The following is a 17939-nucleotide window of genomic DNA, read 5'->3' as shown; positions in this document are numbered from 1 at the left end:
TCCCGCACATCAAAGCAGAGGACTTCAGTACCAGCATGGCGCCTTCCTGCCGGCCTGGCCGACCCGGCCGTCTCGGCACGGACGGCGGCACACACCGCGTCAGGAGGATCGAGAACCCAGTCGACAAGAACTTCTTCCATCAGGTGCAGTTTTACTTAACCAACGCTTTCTGCCCGTCCTAGGCAGCTGTCTAGGTCAAAACGCTGTGGCGCAGGGTCTTGGAATGGGCCACGACATTAGTTACTGTCGCTCCTGAGCCTGCTAAACACACTATTCCTTGACCATATGCACTTAGAAATACGCGGCTGTGTGGCTTTGAATGAAACCCATCTGCTGAATGTACTGGAACTCTCTAGAAGTATCCGTGTCTTGCTCCGAGTCGTGCCGGTGTACGAGGGCCGACGCGCTGACCCCAGGCATGTGATTCTGTTTCAGGAGAACGTGCGAGCGCTCACCAAAGGGGTCCAGTCCTTCATGGGCTACAAGCCGGCAGCGGGCCCATCGGCTCGGGAAAGCCCGGCTCCGACGCGGCCCTCCTGGGCAAGCCCTGGAAGAAGCACGGAAACAGGAACAAGAAGGAGAAAGTACGCTCGACTCACCAAGCACCTGGACGCCTGATCAGGGTCGCCCCTGCTTTTTATAAATATCCCAAACCTGGTGGAGTGGAACGTGTGTTATTCCCAGAGATCCACCGAGTCTAAGGATGCCACTTCCTGTTTCCCTAGCGGAGATGGGTGGAGCTAAGCAGGCTGTTTGAGGACAACTTCCTCCAACCGTGCAGAACATGCCTCTGTACCAGGCCACCACTGCAGATGCTCTCTGTGGTCTAAACTCATCTGAATTAGGAATTATTGTAATTATTTAGGGTTTCTACTATATTATTTTGGAAACTATAACATTGTACATGCACATGATGAATGCTTTGATTCCGGTTCATGAGTAATGCCTAAACATAGTTCCAACAGTTCCATAAATAAATCATATATTTCAGAGGATGTGTTTTTATTTGGTTTTCACCTCCCTTGGTATACACAAACCCGGAGCTCCCTATAAGAGCTTTATAGATGTCCAAGTTCTTTGAACATAGGAGTGATTCAACAATGTCTCGGTTACAGTTTCGTCGTTATTGTTTATATAATTCATACTTCTGGCGTTTGAAGATTTTTTCCCTCGACGATTGACAGGTTAGGCTGATGATGCGTAAGAGATGGGGCACACCTGGCTATACGTGTTTAATGAGCGCGCGTTGCATTACAGAGGCTCATCCAGTCAACGGGGCCAGACGTTTTTTCTTGTAGCCGACTGCAAACGTGTTTGGTAATGGTAAAACACATGGTTTATAATGGAAATATGATTGAAACAGATGGTACTTTGAACGTGCAGTTGCGCCTGGACACAATATTCAGCTGTTTTCAAAACTATGAAAATGTTTGCGTTCCAATCGGCCTCGCCTGCATGTGCGGTTTGGTCTTGCTGGCATCCTGTTGCATGTGAGTATAAGCCTCCTATATTACTTTTACCAATATATGACGTCGCTTTGATGTAATCGAAAGCTTGGTCTTGTCGCACATTTCCTTTATTTCCCAAATCAAGACTTTGTCTAAGAGTGCGCGGCAGACATGCTGGCGTCGAAGCTGGTGGCTCGATATACTGCTTCTTCGGCACGTGTGCAACATGGTCGGGCTATTTCTTTCCCACCAGCTCGCGATACAGGTGAGGAAAAAGCCACTTGCATGTTTCATGTCAAGTCCAGACAGCGTTAAAAACTACTCGAAATTGAACCGATCTCGTATCTCTACCTTTTCGAGGTTAATCTTGGAGTTTTTATGGTTTTTCTGGATGCGGTTAAAGTTGCCGCTATCTTACTCCCATTGTGTTGCAACTCGTCCGCTGGTAAGTGATGCGACCAGGACGCGCACGTCTACACCTTAGTAAATAACATGGTTAACTTGTTCACTGGACGCTTCTGTCACGGTAAAACAAAGTCCCTTTCCTCATGCAACACAATTTGCCTGGGCAACGGAGATACAGGCGTCCGTGAGATAAATTGACTACAGAGATAATACCCTGGTGAAGTTGGCTTCAAGTTAAAGATTATAAACAAATTATCCAGGACTTTAGGGTTGTCATGCGCAGTTACCTGAACTACCCAGCCTCTTTCAAAAGTGTACTTGCCCTAAGTTGACGTAGGCCTACCCATTAACTGAGCAGAACTTTCTCAGTGAGGAGACAGAGGATGGAGCGAAGGAGGCGGAGGCAAAACCAAACCCTCCAAGCCGTGTCCGGGCTGGTGTTACTGGGATGCGGAGGCTGGTTGAGCACCCAGCTTTCCCTAAACCCATCTACACACTCCGCCATGAGGAGACGACTGCTGAGTGATCTCGTGCAAGTAAGTCTCACTTTAACAAATACAATTAACTCTGAAAACCAATAAGTAAAAAAACAATAAGTAAAAAGCCTCACTTTAACAAATACAAATTAAACTCTGAAAACCAATAAGTTAAATGTGATTTTAGTAGCCTCGTTCATAGCTTGCACCTTGCCTCGCACTTGTGTATAGCTTTTAAACTGTTCTTCCAGCTCCAACATAATGGCATGCTGAACTGTCAGTAAAACAGGTACTGCTTCTCCTGCCTCTGTTGGAGCACTAAGGTTGAGAGCTGAATGTTGTGTCTCTGTCCAGGATCAGACAGCAGTCCTGGGGTATGTGCTTGGCCTGCTCTACCTGGTCATAGCCTGGACCTCCAAGCTTCCGGTGCTTTTCAGGGCAGTGAGTCACACATCACTATAATATGTAAAAAATAATAATATGTAATGACACACAAGTCACCAGGAAAAACGTCTGTGTTTTAGCACAGAGGGGAGGTGCTCTGCAGGGCGCGAGTGTGGTCGGGGGTGTTGTGTTTCCTGGCTGGAGTCCTGTACAGCAGTGCTGTCCTGGTGTGGGTTAGGGCAACCCTGCCCTGGCACAGACACCTGGAGGCTGGCTGGTAGCTCTGCCCTGGCTTCTGGCTGCTCTCGGCTCTGCTGCCCTGGAGGTCCTCGTATCCTTAAACATCAAACATAAAAAGAAAAAAAATGTGTCTTAGCATCCTGCCTGTGATTGGTCCTTAGCAGGAATGACTGCCCAGATCCTGGCTGTTCACTGGTGCAGACGAGGCCCTAGCCAGAAGTGTAGGAAGCTGTCCCCATTACACGGAGCATCTCCTAGGGGGGTCCCCTCCCTCCTCCCCAGAAACACAGCATCGCCTGGGGGGGCACCAAGGTGTGTCTGGCTCCATCAGCTCCAGAGTAAGTGCACAGAGACAGCCAGGGTTCTGGCAGGACTGTTCTGTAGTTTTTGTTTTCAACACAGGATTTGAGCTGAGTGTTTCGTGTCTTAATGTATCTGTTCTGTTTTCCATTTCCTTCTCTTCAGTTGGGCTTGGACAGGCTCCTTCACAGAAGAACCCTCTGGTGATATGGGTCACTATATGGATGTTGACATTCAACTGTGAGAAAGGTGAGCTGAAATACTCAACCCCTCTCAGCAGAAACTGCCAGGGTTAGCTCCTCCCTAGTACGAGTACTATGAAGCCATCTGTGTGTGTGGTGTGAAGCTGTGTGTGTGTGTGTGTGTGTGTGTGTATCCTGGTGCATGAGACATAAAACTGTGTGTGTGTGTATCCTGGTGCATGAGACATAAAACTGTGTGTGTGTCTAGATGTGTTTGAAGCAGATGACGGTCTCCAGGGAGAAGGCGCCAAACTGCCGACCCCTGCGGACGACGGAGAGGGTGGTGAGAGTGGATGAGGCCTGCACTGAGTTGGACTCCTCCTCAGACTCATCCCTTAGCTCTGACCTGCAGGTAGTCATCCCCTCTGCTGCTCATACAATAAGTTTACCGTCATGGTCGCTGTGGGGGTATGGGTGCCGTTCAGTTGTTAAAGCATTTAAACAGAGATCGAGAGGTCACAGGTTCAAATCCTCCCCCTCTTCTGTTCGTCGCTTGAATCAAACACGTTTGCTGAATGAAAACAATTGACTAATTGTGTATTTATGTACCTTTGCATTGTGTTTCCCCTGGTGCACCCCTAGGGGGCACCACTGTGTCCTGCCTTACATCTCAGCCCTCCTGTCTTGTCTCTAGTGGGATTTTGAACAAGCAAGCCCACAATGGAGCAGACCCCCCCTCCCAGGTGAACGTGGACAAGTTCCCCCTGCAGGAGTGGCCCCAGGGCCCCCTGACCCCCACCCACCTGCCCCAGGCCCCCTTAACCCAGGCCCCCTTAACCCCCCACCCCACCTGCCCCAGCCCCCCCAACCCCCACCCATCTGCCCCAGGCATCCCCAACCTCCACCCGCCTGCCTGCCCCAGCAGCATGACGACGGGCAGCAGAGAACCTGGCCCAGTAGCCGGAGGTGGACCAGTCGACCAGGGATGATATCTTCCCCTTTATCTGGTCTATACTTTGGTATACTCGTTCGAAAGGTAATAAATGCACAAAATTACAATTCAGTTCTATCTAGTTCTTATTGGTGTGCTTGCGATCAGCAAGGCACACTATTGTTCTCTAACATTAATTGCTGCCTCTCCTAGATGGCACTGGAATGTTAAGGTCCTCCTTTAGTTTGCCCAATAACTAGTGAGAAATTACAAACAAATGTCAGTTAACATATAGATACTCACCCCCTTAATGCTCCCAAATGTTGGCTTGGCTGCAATTCACATTTATAAAGTTTATGAAGCTACTTTTAGTCTATTACAGCAGATAGACACTTGCTCTATATGCTGACAAAGTACACAGGAAACAAGGTGAGATTTGTAGTTTATTTACATTTGACATTCTGCCTATATATAATGCACACAATTAAGCTCCATTATAAAATTTACTTTGCTGGACGTTTTTGCTTAAGTTAAAGGTCTTAGACAATTTACAACACAAACTAGTATGTGTGCAACATGGACTTGGCGGGGGGGGAATCATTCTGTGAATCTCTTACAGTCAAGACATGTAAAAGAAGGTAAGTAGTGTTTCATTTAGCGAGGGGCACCAATAAGCAGTGATGACGTCGTAACGTGCTCTGTGGTTAATGCGGACTGGGCAATGCTGGAGAAGTACTCCAGCATGTCCCTGATGGTGAAGTCCATGGTGATGCCAGACCCCGGGTAGCAGCGGCCAATCAGACCCTCGAAGTGCTTGTACTGGCGGATGAACTCGTCCTGCATCGAGTGCCACACCACCTAGGGGACAGCGCGGGGAATGCAGGTGAGTCAAATCGGTCTCGCTCCCCCAGGTGAGCTGAGCTCGTGTTGCTGATTCAGGGGCATATTATGGGATGTTCTCACCTGCAGCAGGCTCTCCTCCTCACACAGGTGCTTGTCCACCTTCCTGTACAGGTTGTCCAGGCCCTTCTTCACCTCCTTCCCAGGGTACTCCTTGATCACCTTCCTCAGCTCCTGCTTGTTGAAGGCCAGCTGGTAGCTGACCTCCTCCTCACGCACGCCCTGGGCCACGCGCGCCTCCACGCCCTCGAAGAAGTGCTGCGCCATGTGGACAACGCTGTCAGTATGGCCACGGACCTTCTAACCTCACCATCCCGACCCCTGACCCTACCATTTCAACCTCACATTCCAGGCCCAAACCCACCATCCTAGCACCTTGACCTCAACCTGACCCCCGTCCTCACCCTCCCAACCCCTAACCTCCCTCTTACGTTGAGCTTCTCCAGCGGCTGGCCCAGGGAGTTGATGACGTAGGACCCCAGGTGGTCAGTGTACTTGTGCTTGGCCTCCTTCCTCTCGGCCTCCAGGCAGGAGATCTTCAGGCGCGACAGCGTGGAGAAGATGTGGTGGAAGTTCTCCATCATCACCACGTCACGTGGGGTCTTCTGGCTCTCATTGGCCACCTTCTCCACTGGGGAAAGACAGTGAGGTCATCACCAAGGTACACTATTCTTTTTGCACTGTGCTATGTAATATTGCAGTTGAAGATTTGTCCCACTGTAGTTAGATGTACTGTGCCTGGTAAATACAGATCATTCCTTGACTGACTGACCGCCCCAAAAAACTGCTAGATTTACACACTTCTAATCTTTGATTTGTTACAGTAAATTTACACCGTCGTTTTAGATCAAAGCGTCTGCTAAATTAATAAAATGTACAAACTCATTGTAAGCCATCCGTTATCGTCATTGTACTTTTTCATGCGATATTTGTACGTTGTTTTTTTTTGGTAAACAATCACCCTCTCACCGTTCATGAAGACAGCTCTGATCAGCTTGACGTAGGCCTTGGTCCAGGTCGCCGCGCCGCTCGGCGCTGCGGAAGATGGTCTCCGCCAGCTCGGCAAACTCCTCGAAGCCCGTGACGAACGGCAGATCCCCACCTTACTCTTCTTGGAGATCTTCACCTCCTCCATCTGCCGGATCTGAACGGACTGCACAAGCACAACAAGCCGGATCTGAACGGACCGCACAAGCACAACAAGACGGATCTGAACGGACTGCACAACAAGCATAAGACGGATCTGAACGATTGCACAACAAGCCAGGTGAAGGAGGGAGGGAGATGAAGGCGTGAAGATGTGCGATGAACGAGGAACCCACCCCTCCCCCTTTCCACTCACGATGCATTTGTCGAAGTTCCTCTTGACGGTGACCAGCACGTTGCCCAGGGTGGTGCTGAGGTAGGAGGCCGGTCCACGTTCTCCGCCGTCCACACGTGGTGACTCATCTTCACCAGCATGTACAGCGAGTGGAAGCTGTCGATCTTGTCGCCCAGGGCGATGAGGCTGTGGAGCTCCGTCTCGATGCTCTGGAAGATCTTGTTCATCATCAGGCGCACCAAGTCCTTCCTGGGGAGGAGGGGGGGGGGTAACATTGTTGGGATGTTCTCAGTTGTTATTCAGTATATTTTCCTTATATTCTTCATTATATATAATATTGTGACGTGTACTAAATGGTATTTATCTTTATTTAATCTTACATTGTTTATTATGGGTTAGGGGATTGTCAAAGGATCAGGACCGAAGGATTCTAAGTACCTGCACGTGTTACAAATGACAAATAAACTTGAAACTATGAAGCATCAGCGTAGAGTAAAGATGTCTCCTGCTGAGAGAGAGAGAGGAGAGAGGGAGGGACAGAGAGAGAGGGAGGGACAGAGAGAGAGGGAGGGAGGGACAGAGAGAGAGGGAGGGACAGAGAGAGAGAGAGAGACTCACTCAGAAGACATGGAGTGTCTGTGCTCCCCGTGGGGAGCCATCCTGGAGGGCTGTCCTCCATCCAGCTCCTCCCCCTCGCCCTGCTGAAACAAGCCCCTCCCACATCAGCCACAGGACACAACACTGATATCATGGAACTACAGTATATCAATACCCAGCTCACCGCCAGGCAGACTACAGTTGCTTCACCAGGATTCCTGCAGGTTTCAATAAGTCAAATATAAGACCATAAAGACAGCTAGTGTTTCTGGAAATGAATGAGGGTAAAAACCTTTTTAGACCCGCCTACATGAAATTTAAGACCTCGGATGAAAATCTGTTTTCATCATAATTTTTAGACTCAAGACCCTGTGGAAACCTGGGATTGGGCATGTGGAAAGGCAGGAAGGGAACAATATCACTGGTGGAAAGTTTGGGTTGATACAATGCTAATGACGGACTGTGTCTGCAACAGACGAGGGGGGGGGGGGATTATTGTACCCTCGGTGAAGGCACTGTCACAGAGCTCACAATAAATATACATAAAACGAACGTTAAACGAAAAGAGCGAGTGGGTATTTATGTACCTGTGGCGCCACCTGGAGGGGTGGAGGGCTCTGCTGCAGCTTGAAGAACTTGCTGATGAAGTCTTGTTTCTGCCAGACACAGAGGCTCCAGCTCACTGAGCACCTGCTCAAAGATCTGGATCCACACACACACACTGTACCATCAGGAACACACACACTGTACCCTCAGTAACACACACTGTACCATCAGTGGACACACTGTACCCTCAGTGACACACTGTACCCTCAGTAACACACACTGTACCCTCAGTGACACACTGTACCCTCAGTAACACACTGTACCTCAGTGACACACTGTACCCTCAGTAACACACTGTACCCTCAGTAACACACACTGTACCCTCAGTAACACACACTGTACCCTCAGTGACACACTGTACCCTCAGAACACACTGTACCCTCAGTAACACACACTGTACCCTCAGTAACACACACTGTACCCTCAGTGACACACTGTACCCTCAGTGACACACTGTACCCTCAGTACACACTGTACCCTCAGTAACACACACTGTACCCTCAGTAACACACACACACTGTACCCTCAGTATCACACACTGTACCCTCAGTAACACACACTGTACCATCAGTAACACACACACACTGTACCCTCAGTGACCACACTGTACCCTCAGTAACACACTGTACCCTCAGTAACACACACTGTACCATCAGTACACACACACTGTACCATCAGGAACACACACACTGTACCCTCAGTAACACACACTGTACCCTCAGTAACACACACTGTACCCTCAGTAACACACACACTGTACCATCAGTAACACACACACACTGTACCATCAGGAACACACACACGTGTACCCTCAGTGACACACTGTACCCTCAGTAACACACACTGTACCCTCAGTAACACTCACTGTACCCTCAGTAACACACACTGTACCATCAGTAACACACACACACTGTACCCTCAGTAACACACACTGTACCATCAGTAACACACACACACTGTACCCTCAGTGACACACTGTACCCTCAGTAACACACACTGTACCCTCAGTAACACACACTGTACCATCAGTAACACACACACACACTGTACCCTCAGTAACACACACTGTACCATCAGTAACACACACACTGTACCCTCAGTAACACACACTGTACCATCAGTAACACACACACACTGTACCCTCAGTAACACACACTGTACCATCAGTAACACACACACACTGTACCCTCAGTAACACACACTGTACCATCAGTAACACACACACTGTACCATCAGGAACACACACACACTGTACCCTCAGTAACACACACTGTACCCTCAGTAACACACACACTGTACCATCAGTAACACAAACACACTGTACCCTCAGTGACACACTGTACCCTCAGTAACACACACTGTACCCTCAGTAACACACACTGTACCATCAGTAACACACACACACTGTACCCTCAGTAACACACACTGTACCATCAGTAACACACACACACTGTACCCTCAGTGACACACTGTACCCTCAGTAACACACACTGTACCCTCAGTAACACACACTGTACCATCAGTAACACACACACACTGTACCCTCAGTAACACACACTGTACCATCAGTAACACACACACTGTACCCTCAGTAACACACACTGTACCATCAGTAACACACACACACTGTACCCTCAGTAACACACACTGTACCATCAGTAACACACACACACTGTACCCTCAGTAACACACACTGTACCATCAGTAACACACACACTGTACCATCAGGAACACACACACACTGTACCCTCAGTAACACACACTGTACCCTCAGTAACACACACACTGTACCATCAGTAACACAAACACACTGTACCCTCAGTGACACACTGTACCCTCAGTAACACACACTGTACCCTCAGTAACACACACTGTACATCAGTAACACACACACACTGTACCCTCAGTAACACACACTGTACCATCAGTAACACACACACTGTACCATCAGGACACACACACACTGTACCCTCAGTAACACACACTGTACCCTCAGTAACACACACACTGTACCATCAGTAACACACACACACTGTACCCTCAGTAACACACACTGTACCCTCAGTAACACACACACTGTACCATCAGGAACACACACACACTGTACCCTCAGTAACACACACTGTACCCTCAGTAACACACACACTGTACCATCAGTAACACACACACACTGTACCCTCAGTAACACACACTGTACCCTCAGTAACACACACTGTACCATCAGTAACACACACACTGTACCCTCAGTAACACACACTGTACCCTCAGTAACACACACACTGTACCATCAGGAACACACACACACTGTACTATCAGGAACACACAGACATAAATATTAGTAACAGAGATAGGCACTGTCATATTAGTAACAGAGATAGGCACTGTCATATTAGTAAGACACACACACACACACATTAGTATCCCACAGACGCACACTCCCAATATTACCTTGTCAAACTTGGTCCTGTCGGCCACGTCCAGGTCGGAGGCGGACATGTTGCCCATGTCGAGCAGGGAGGACGACTGGGAGCGCCGGCTGTGGAGCCCTGCACCGCCAGCTTGTTCAGGCTGGACGTGGAGCCGGTCAGCTTCCCCGAGCTGCCGTGCAGGCCTGGGGCGAGGAGAAGCACACGCTCAGCTAGCGGAGGAGGCGTCGCGCACGCCACACGGGCGGGGAAGTACCGGCGTGTTAGGCACGCGTGACGTGAGCAATGTGTGGATGTGTTCTAGTGCTGGGGTGAGTCATGCTGACTGTATGGACAGCCTGCCTAAGGACAGGCTGGAGGGTGGCTATGTGAGAGGGGGGGGGGGAGGGGTCCTGGATGTGCAGCGACAGGACAGCAGGGGTACTGATGGCAGTAGGTAGGAACTGAGGGTAGGAAAGGAGGGAGGAGCAGGAAGTAACAAGGAACACGCGGCAGGAAGTAGCGAAAGGTAGGAAGGAGAGAGAGAGAAACAGGAAGTAGAGAAGTGGGGGGGGGGGGAGGGGGTTACTGGTGAGTTCCGGCGGAATACTTACTTTCCGTTTCCTGTTTGAGAGTGCTCTCTTTCCGAGGAAGCGTGGCTGTCAGCCGGTTAGCAAGGCAGGCGGCAGAGACACAGACGTTAAAGACATGCAGCATGAGGACTCGGGAGGCCATGTTAAGAGGTCAGAGGTCACACTTTGACATGCAGGGCAGACTGAGCTGACCTCGGGGCTGCGCAGCAGTGTGTGCGTCACGGGTGTGGTGCAGAGAGCACACACACACACAGGCATTAAGAAGCCATGGAACAGAAGTTCAGACAGTCACACTGAGACAGAGAGAGGCATGGGAGCTTTAACATCAGGCACGACGTGTGAAACAGTGTCACGGACACCAAGTTATTAAACACAATCGAGTTCCTTGCTTTTCCCGGCTGTGTATGGTTCCCACATTCATTGTTTCGTTTTTTGCCTTCTGTTTAGCACACGCTTTCATAGCAATGAGGAGACAGGGGGGGGGGATTTGAACCTACACCCACATCACAGCTCTAACCACTATACCCTACTAGCGAAAAAACCCTCCCCCTCCAGTTTGTGGGAAACGTCAGAGCTCTTACCAAACTTCCCTTTCCCCTCCTTGGTCGTTCCCGCCATCTTGATCTTGGCGATCTCAAAGAAATCTTTGATTTCTCGCTCATAGAGTCTGCTCATGTAGTCAACGTACGTCTGGGGGGGAGGGAGAGAGAGAGAGAGAGAGAAAGAGAGAGCTTACATCTCACAGTAGGAGAGAAGCCAGCAGGAGGCTATCTTCACTTTTTAAAAGAACATAAAAACGGGGAAAAGGGGGAGTGGTTTGTGGAGCGCAGGAGTTGAAAATAGTACAACTTGTCTTGATGTAAGTGTGCGTGTGTGGGAGTGAGGGCAGGGGGCGTGGAGGCCGGGGGGCGTGGGGGCAGGGGGCGGGGGGGCGTGGGGGCCGGGGGGGCAGGGGGCGTGGAGGCCGGGGGGCGTGGGGGCAGGGGGGCGTGGGGGCAGGGGGGGCAGGGGGCGCGGCTCACCCTGGACAGGCCCTCGTACTTCTCCCTCTGGGTGGTCTTCAGCCACTCCATGAGCTTGGCGTAGCGCAGCAGCTCCCTGTGCAGAGGGCTGTGTTTGGGCAGCAGCAGCTCTGCCGTGTGCTGAGTCAGACTGGAGCTCTGGTCGTGGCCCTGGAGACACACACACGGCATCAGCACACACACACACATCGGAAACACACACACACTGTATCAACAAACACACACCGTCAACACACACACACACAATCAACATCACAGCATCAGCCCTCCCCCCCCATCTGCACCACATGCACCATCAACACATCAGCATCTGTACACACATTATCAGCATCCGCACACACCACACACACCATCGACACCTGCACTGTCAATGATTCATGTGAGGACATCTTATGCAAGGGGTGCCAACCAGGTGAGGTCACTGGAGCTAGAGGCAGTGTGGTGAACATCACCACTAGAACAGGTTAGTATCAGATGTAAATCTGCATGTCACAAACAGAGAAGTCTCCCACAGCGGCAAATCAGATGATCACATCAGCACGCTCTCCACTTGTCTGCTGCTACCCAGCCTGGCACAGCGGCTACATGCAGGCAGAGGGGAGGACAGCATGGAGCCAGAGGGGGTCAGGGGTCATGAGGGTCAGTCTGTGAGAAGACGTGAGTGGGGATCAACGCACTCCATGCACACTCTAGCCAGCATTCTTGAGGACCAAACAAATGGCTTGAAAAGGTCAGACTGGTGAGTTGGGGTAGAGGGGAGGGGGTCAGAGGTTAGAGAAGGGGGGGGGGGGGGGGGGGCGGGGGTCAGGGTGGTTGCTGTGGGGGTACTCACTGGAAGAGACAGACAGGAAGACCTATAGAACTGAGGGATGGTCATTTTGAAGTGACTGAAGTGGTTGAACTGACAGAGAGAGAGACAGAGCAGTGAGGTACAGACAGAGGGACAGAGCGAGGTACTGGCAGAGCAGTGAGGTACTGACAGCAGCGAAGTAACTGACAAGAGGGACAGAGTGAGGTCCTGGCAAGCGGCGTGATACTAGCAGAGCAGGTGGCTGTCAAAGACCAGGGTCTTGCTGCTTCTGAGGATGGTACGACAGTGACCCAGTGTGTTGGGCACAGACCTGGCACTGGGAGATGCCACTGAAACGAAAGACGCGTCATTGGTCGAGATGCACGTCGCCACGGTGATTTACCTGGTGAACGAAAACGTTGTTGAGGTGGTTGGTGAGGCGCCGAGCGAAGGTGTCTCTGAGCTCGGAGAACAGCTGCTGCTGCTGCTTCACTGCCATCAGCTTCTCGTGGCCTGGACACACACACACACACACGCAGGAGGGCCAGGGTCAGTAACAAAGTGAAAGAGTGGGCCAATTAAAAACGGCTACTCACAAAACATCCACACACACACACACACACACCCTACATATATCCCCACCTGGTCTGAGTGCCACATTCATGCATTGCAGCAGGGCCTCGAGGCGTTGATGCAGGCCTCGATGCCCTTGGGGGAGGACAGGTCTCCCTCCTGCAGCGCTCGCACGTGGCCCTTCGACAGGTCCATGTAGTTCTGGGGGGGGATACAGGACAGAGCACACTCAGCTCCTCTGGTAACGCCTCTGGGTAACCCCGGTGACCCCCGGTAAACCCCCCCCCCCCCCCCCCCCCCCCCCCCCCTCCCTCCTCACCACCAGGAACTGGATCTCGTCCAGCAGCTTGCCGTTGTTGGTATTGCTGATCTGGATGAGGAGGTTGCTCTGGGAGATGTGGTCCATCTGCTCCTTGACGCTCTGCAGCATCTCCTCGTAGCTGCTCAGCTTGCCCTCGATGGTGTCCACCTCTGACAGCGCCTCGTCCAGAAGCTGCATCAAGATGTTCACCTGCTTCTCTGAGGGCCATGATGGACTGGATGTTGGCCTGGCAGAGGAGACAAGATCGGGTGTTTATTATTTGATCCAAACTGACATACGGATATTAGCATACAGAAAGTACAGTTTTGGGGGGGAAAAACGTTTCTAAAAGGTTCGAAAAATGTTTTCTTCCAAATGTTTCAAAAAGGTTACAAAAATATTTGGGATTCTTTTTCAAAAACAGGTTTGCATCATTGATAACCAGGAAGTGGGGGGACTGGTGCATTTCCTGTCTCTCTGCGCTGCACTCACCCCATCCAGCACCTGCAGCTCCCGGACAGCTTCTCAGCGAAGGCCTCAGCGTTGGAGATGGCGTACTCACACACGTCCATCATGCCCGAGATGTCCTGCTCCTCCCTGGCGTTGAGCTCCTGGTAGTCATCCAGCGCATCCTCGTCGCCCCCGGCAACACTCTGGCTCTCCCCGCTGGGGACGGATTCTAAACCAGGAAGTGGAACGCCGGTGAGCAGGAAGTGGGGACGTGGGAAGCGGGACGTAGTGAATGGAGTCTGGGTTAGCGGGGGGGTGGCAAGATTCTGAGCCTTGTGCGCTCACAAATGCAGAAAAACGCTTTCACAATCAAACAAATGATGATGAATTCTAAAAACGAAAGAATAAATAAATAAACTGTCAACATTCAGTCACATCACAGACCACTCAAGGAGCAGCATCAGTCTCTCATTAACGGGAGGAGGAAGAGGAGGATGCAAATAGAAAGCCAAGAGAACGGGATGAGGAGGGAAACAGGAAACAAGGGAATTTCTACCAACCTTCAGCTTTAGGAAGCTCTGGCCAGAGAGAGTGTGAAAGAGAAGAGGGGGTGGGAATAGACAGGTTAGCAGAGAGAGTCGCCCCACAGGTCGGCGTGCATACAGGCGTTTCAGGGAGCACGCTTTCACATGAATGCCTGGGACTGCAGAGATAATCGCTAATGCTACGCTAAGCTCTGGTCCCAACATGCACAACTGTGTGCGAGTCCTGGGGAGGTACACCGTTAAGACTGACAGATAACGTATTCACTTAGCAGACATACAAGTGGGGCTTTGAACCTGCGACCTCTTGATCTCCAGTCAGCTCTACCGCTGAGCTACACCCATCCCCAGGTACAGACCCACTAGAGAACCATAGCGTTTGAAGTCAGTCCCCTCTCGTCAAGGACAACCATGCGGCTAAGAGTTCAAAGGTCAGAAAGGAAGCTTTAGCAGCCCACACACACACACACAAGCAAACAGGACATGGGTTCTGCTCCGACGGGCAGGGTCCACACACCGTCCCCGCTCTGCGCCCAGGCGCCCCTGCCTACCTTCCAGCAGCTGGGGGCTGACGTTCACAAACTCCACCTTCTTCCTCAGGTAGCGCTGGTTCAGCTTCCAGATGCAGGATATGAAGGAGTTCTTCTCGGCCGTGCTGCTGGCCACCCACTTGTACACCTTCTCGAAGTGAAGGTCGAACTCCGGGTTCTCCTGAGGCGACAGACGCGGGAGAGAACGTAGGGACGAGGGGGCGTGAGAGAAGAACGGAGATGGGTGGAGGGTTCGGGGAAGATATTTACGATGATGGAATGTATCCATTTAGCAGATGCTTTTATCCAAAGTACTTGGGGGGAATTGAACCGGTGACAACTTGATTTGCAGTTAAATACTCTTCAGTTGTACACCATTCTCTACCACTGAGCTACACCCATCTCATCCTGTTACGACACGCCCACTCAAAGCAGGTCAGCACATTCATCTGCAGAGGACTTCCTGTAGTTAACCTCACACTTCCTGTAGATGTCCTTGCTGGAGTCTTCTCACACAATTTGACATGAAAAAGCTCATGTGTAATCAACAGACCTGGCTCATCTTACATATATTGATCCCAGGCTTGCACCCTATTCGAGCATGGTGGTTAGGTCAACAGGAAGGGAAGTTGACCTTTTTCCCCTAAGTTCAATACATCTTATATTGGTTCTAGAAGCTGACCTTGCTGGAATCTTTGGCATCCACCTCAGTCAGGTCTCTCAGCTCCCAGGCCATCTGGCGCTTGTAGAAGTCTCCTTTGTCTGACTTCTTCACCTTCACAACCTTCACTTGAACAGGCCTCTCTGTCGTCACTGCCGCACACAAATCAATACCATCATTTAAAAACAGTTGAAGGGGAAAAATATACTTTACCGATGGGACTGTACCGTTCACGTTATTTAAACCCATAAGCAGTAAAAGTTGATGGCACACGTGTACTCCACCAGCAAATTATCTCATTACTCTGGATTTTATGGGAATTCAGCTGTTTAGATGGTCGCAGAGTCACACCTGTTGCACACAGGAAGCAGTTCTTCTTCTTCTTCCCCGCCTTGCAAACGTTGACGATGCTGAGGAGACGCTCATCATTGGGCGTGAAGATGTCCCTCTGGAGTGCGTGCTTGATGGCTGTCATTGTAGTTCCTGAATCATGCAAACACAAGACACACTTAACGCCGCCATAACGACACCTGTGTCATTCTACCAGAAACGTAGCTATCACTTTCAGTTAATCTCAGCGGAAACACTTATTTTTCAAAACGTTAACACACTAACGGCCAAAGCTGTTCCTACCTATAATTGACTGGTTCCTTGCTACTTAGGTCAAGACTGTTGTTAAGCAGACTAGTAGTAATATGAGCTTGATAACGTAACGTTTGGGAGCGGTAGTAATCAAGCTCGTTAGCTAGCCGGGTAGCTATACATCGTCTAATGGTTATTTTATCAAACTGCTAAGTGCTATACCTTGCTGAAAGAGTAGCACATCTTTCGCACTTCAGACTGTCAGACCTCCAAACTGAGTAGCCCAGTTTTAATTGTATCCTACGAAATGGTCCTGCTAGCGAGCTAGATTACAACCTAACGATATTACTTGCTCAGTTTTATGCACAATACGTACATGAAATGACTCACGAATAGAGAACGTAAATCAGAGTGGAAGTTGTGCTTTCATCCGCTGTTTGTTCCCATGTAAAGACGTTACGTCTTCTTCACAGTAGGAAAATAAAATATATTTTCATTGGTAAACAGTGCCTCATCTCTGCCCTGCCCTTCCCCTCAGCTTCCTGTTTCCGCTCAGGAGGTTATGGTTTGTTTCCGCATATGACGGAAGTGTCATGTGATCGCCAATTTATTTATTTATTTGCGCTGCAGCCGATGACATTCTCAGTTCCCTTCCTGACCTGATCGTGCGTCCCAGGAGTAACATTAACATCCCCACATAGAGGAACATGAATAACGTCGCTGCAGTTTATCACTGTTTTTCTATCTCTTGAGATGGTGACAGAGTGCCCGTGGCATTCTTTAAAGTGTCGTGCAACCTTTCCAGAACCACGAACAGGGCACACTTCTCACGTTCACAGTGGGTTACTCCGCAAGGAAATGACACAACTCACTGCCTCGGTTTAGGCTGGGCACAAGCTAGGACGGCAGGGGGCATCAGTACTGTGCTGCCGACCGCTGGGAGAGGAGACCATGCATTATTAGTTCGCCAACCGGACTGATTTTTTCGTCTCTCTCTCTCTCTCTCTCTCTCTCTCTCTCTCTCTCTCTCTCTCTCTCTCTCTCTCTCTCTCTCTCTCTCTCTCTCTCTCTCTCTCTCTCTCTCTCTCTCTCTCTCTCTCTCTCTCTCCTCTCTCTCTCTCTCTCTCTCTCTCTCTCTCCTCTCCCCTCCCTCCCTCCCTCCCCTCCCTCCCTCCCTCCCTCCCTCCCTCCCTCCCTCTCTCTCTCTATCTCTCTCGTCCATTTAATTAAACAGAAGCATGTCACTCACCACCAGTTTGTTATACACCCTACAACGCCTTGTAAAGAAAACCTGCATCTCAGCAGAAGAACCCAAAACACAAGGAATAAAACTGCATTCTTCTGCACTTGTGCCCTTAGCCGTCCTCAGAGAACAACACAGCATTTCCAATGCTGCCAATGTCGGCAGGGGGTGCTATTTACAGCCTGCAATATGACATTGAAAATGTGGCATATAATATTACATTGTGTTTTCTCCAAAGGCACAATAAGTTTGTTTGTAAGCCAAACCCACTAATACCCTTTCCTGGAATTGGTGCTTTGCCTCTTGGTGTTCATGGAAAATGTAGCCTTTTTAATGTGCATGCGCACAGCCCACACACTTCCTCAGCTATTAGCTGTCATCAACGCATGTTCCCGTCCGTGCCACAGCGGCCATGTTTCGCCGACTGGTCCTGTTGTTTTGGTATTTTATCTCACTG

General features: G+C 50.3%; 1 protein-coding gene and 2 long non-coding RNA genes across 3 annotated transcripts; 2 read left to right on the top strand and 1 right to left on the bottom strand.

Annotated features, from left to right (window-relative positions):
• Positions 1-1689: 1689 nt before the first annotated feature.
• On the top strand, positions 1690-2974 carry LOC124478752. Its single transcript, XR_006957265.1, has 5 exons — positions 1690-1713; positions 1809-1893; positions 2223-2389; positions 2684-2770; positions 2854-2974. It is a non-coding gene; the product is annotated as an uncharacterized LOC124478752 (long non-coding RNA).
• Positions 2975-3492: 518 nt separating this feature from the next.
• On the top strand, positions 3493-4172 carry LOC124478753. Its single transcript, XR_006957266.1, has 3 exons — positions 3493-3502; positions 3704-3847; positions 4130-4172. It is a non-coding gene; the product is annotated as an uncharacterized LOC124478753 (long non-coding RNA).
• Positions 4173-5020: 848 nt separating this feature from the next.
• Positions 5021-16756, bottom strand: LOC124478852 (exocyst complex component 1-like). The gene is given in 27 exon segments (XM_047037318.1): positions 5021-5224; positions 5330-5524; positions 5698-5897; positions 6236-6275; positions 6277-6356; positions 6359-6419; positions 6609-6682; positions 6685-6836; positions 7206-7288; positions 7772-7837; positions 7839-7886; positions 10239-10330; positions 10333-10401; positions 10810-10854; positions 11370-11478; positions 11811-11960; positions 13004-13113; positions 13243-13284; positions 13287-13374; positions 13493-13696; positions 13698-13721; positions 13967-13992; positions 13995-14153; positions 15018-15177; positions 15679-15809; positions 16009-16140; positions 16616-16756. Coding segments are annotated over 26 exon segments (2736 nt in total). The 5' UTR covers positions 16133-16140; positions 16616-16756.
• Positions 16757-17939: the final 1183 nt, after the last annotated feature.

Source organism: Hypomesus transpacificus, chromosome 16, assembly GCF_021917145.1.
Source record: "Hypomesus transpacificus isolate Combined female chromosome 16, fHypTra1, whole genome shotgun sequence".
Lineage (NCBI taxonomy): Eukaryota > Metazoa > Chordata > Actinopteri > Osmeriformes > Osmeridae > Hypomesus > Hypomesus transpacificus.
This window is presented reverse-complemented; position numbering and strand designations above follow the sequence as displayed.